Genomic DNA, 1,399 nt, shown 5'->3' on the forward strand with positions numbered 1-1,399 from the left:
CCTGGTAGGATCGAGTCTGTGATCAAATAATATATACACACCTACATACGTATACAGCGTATCTATCTTTTAATTTATTCATTTATATGACCATCCGTCCATCGCTCTGCCGGTATAAATGTTTAATAATTTGTATCCAATATGTAGGATTGTTTTTTCCAAACACGTGTACGATGAAAATATGCCAATTCGTAAAGAAAAACGTGTCTTCCTCCCATTCCATTTTCTCGTGTAAAAATATTTTACAAATTTAGGATAAATTAGGATCCAAAACATCGAACAAGCCATCGCCACCAGCGGAGCGGCCAACGACTCGGGCATTCCGCAAACCCCCTTTCACGTCATCGCTGGCCACATCTCCACGCGAACATCGTCAACAAAGCGTCATAACAAGGCAGGAAACGACGAAAACTGGACGAGAAAACAGGTAGGAAACTGCCGAGAAAGCCGAGGAGGCGACGCCGAAACGCGCACTCTTGCGGCGAGACAATGCTTTAGCGGTTCGCGAAATTCGAAGATATTTCCGATCTCAAAAAATCAACCTGCATTTATCGCACTCTCCCTACTCACCTCGAAGCGAGGAAGCACTGCGATGTTATTTATTCAGATTTACTCCCAAATACCCCTCAAATGTTCTAGAAAATGAAAAAAACAAAACAAAACAAAACACGAACTTCAGTCAACTTACCTATCATACATCGTCGAGCTTTCTTCCAGTGATGAAAATTGTTATCCTTTGTACAATCCACTTTCATGTATCTTAAAATCACCTCTTTAACATTCACTAACACTGGTATATCTCCACAGCACTTTTTCTTTATTCTGAGTAAACCAAAAAACTTTTTTTCGGTGCCGTGTGGCTTGGCTGCTTAAACACGTATATAATTTTTACTCCATCGCGAAATCTAAACCACACACCACGATCATTCTCTATAACTTCGTACTCAACAAAACACTTTTCGGTAAAAATCCTGTTATTTCTTTTAACAACTTTACAACACTTATTTGACCCCGAATGAAGGGGAAGATCAGGAGAGAGAGCGGCACAGTCCCGTCCCGCCGACGGCTCAACTGACACTGAACTCCCAATCGCCGACCTGCCCGGGGCTCACACGCGCAGGGCTGCCAACAACAGAGGTCAGACTACACCGCCATTTTAGCATTATTTTCGCCTTCCACGTAAATACCTACCGCAGGAATGCTGGGATTTGTCACGTTTTTGGTCCCTAGAATTAAGGAATCTCGATAAAAGATGTGGAACATAACAACGAACGCTCAAACGACACCATTCATCGGTAAATCAGAGGATGGTGTACCAGGGCTGCCAACCTGTCGCCATGGACGCTTCATGGAGGAGTTTCGGATACAAACAAAATGCGTAAAATCCAATAAAAATACA

The 1,399-nt window shown here is 42.7% G+C and overlaps 1 protein-coding gene across 1 annotated transcript in view; it reads right to left on the reverse strand.

The window, feature by feature from the left end:
- The window catches only part of LOC138859182 (ephrin type-B receptor 1-like), a 374,244-nt gene extending 373,156 nt beyond the window's left edge, over window positions 1-1,088 (reverse strand). The window contains exon 1 of the mRNA XM_070138059.1: window positions 689-1,088. Within this exon, the coding sequence (XP_069994160.1) occupies window positions 689-755 (67 nt within the window). The 5' untranslated portion in view covers window positions 756-1,088. The remainder of the gene's footprint in view (window positions 1-688) is intronic.
- Between the last annotated feature and the right edge of the window lie 311 nt (window positions 1,089-1,399).

Source organism: Penaeus vannamei, chromosome 24 (genome assembly GCF_042767895.1).
Source record: "Penaeus vannamei isolate JL-2024 chromosome 24, ASM4276789v1, whole genome shotgun sequence".
Lineage (NCBI taxonomy): Eukaryota > Metazoa > Arthropoda > Malacostraca > Decapoda > Penaeidae > Penaeus > Penaeus vannamei.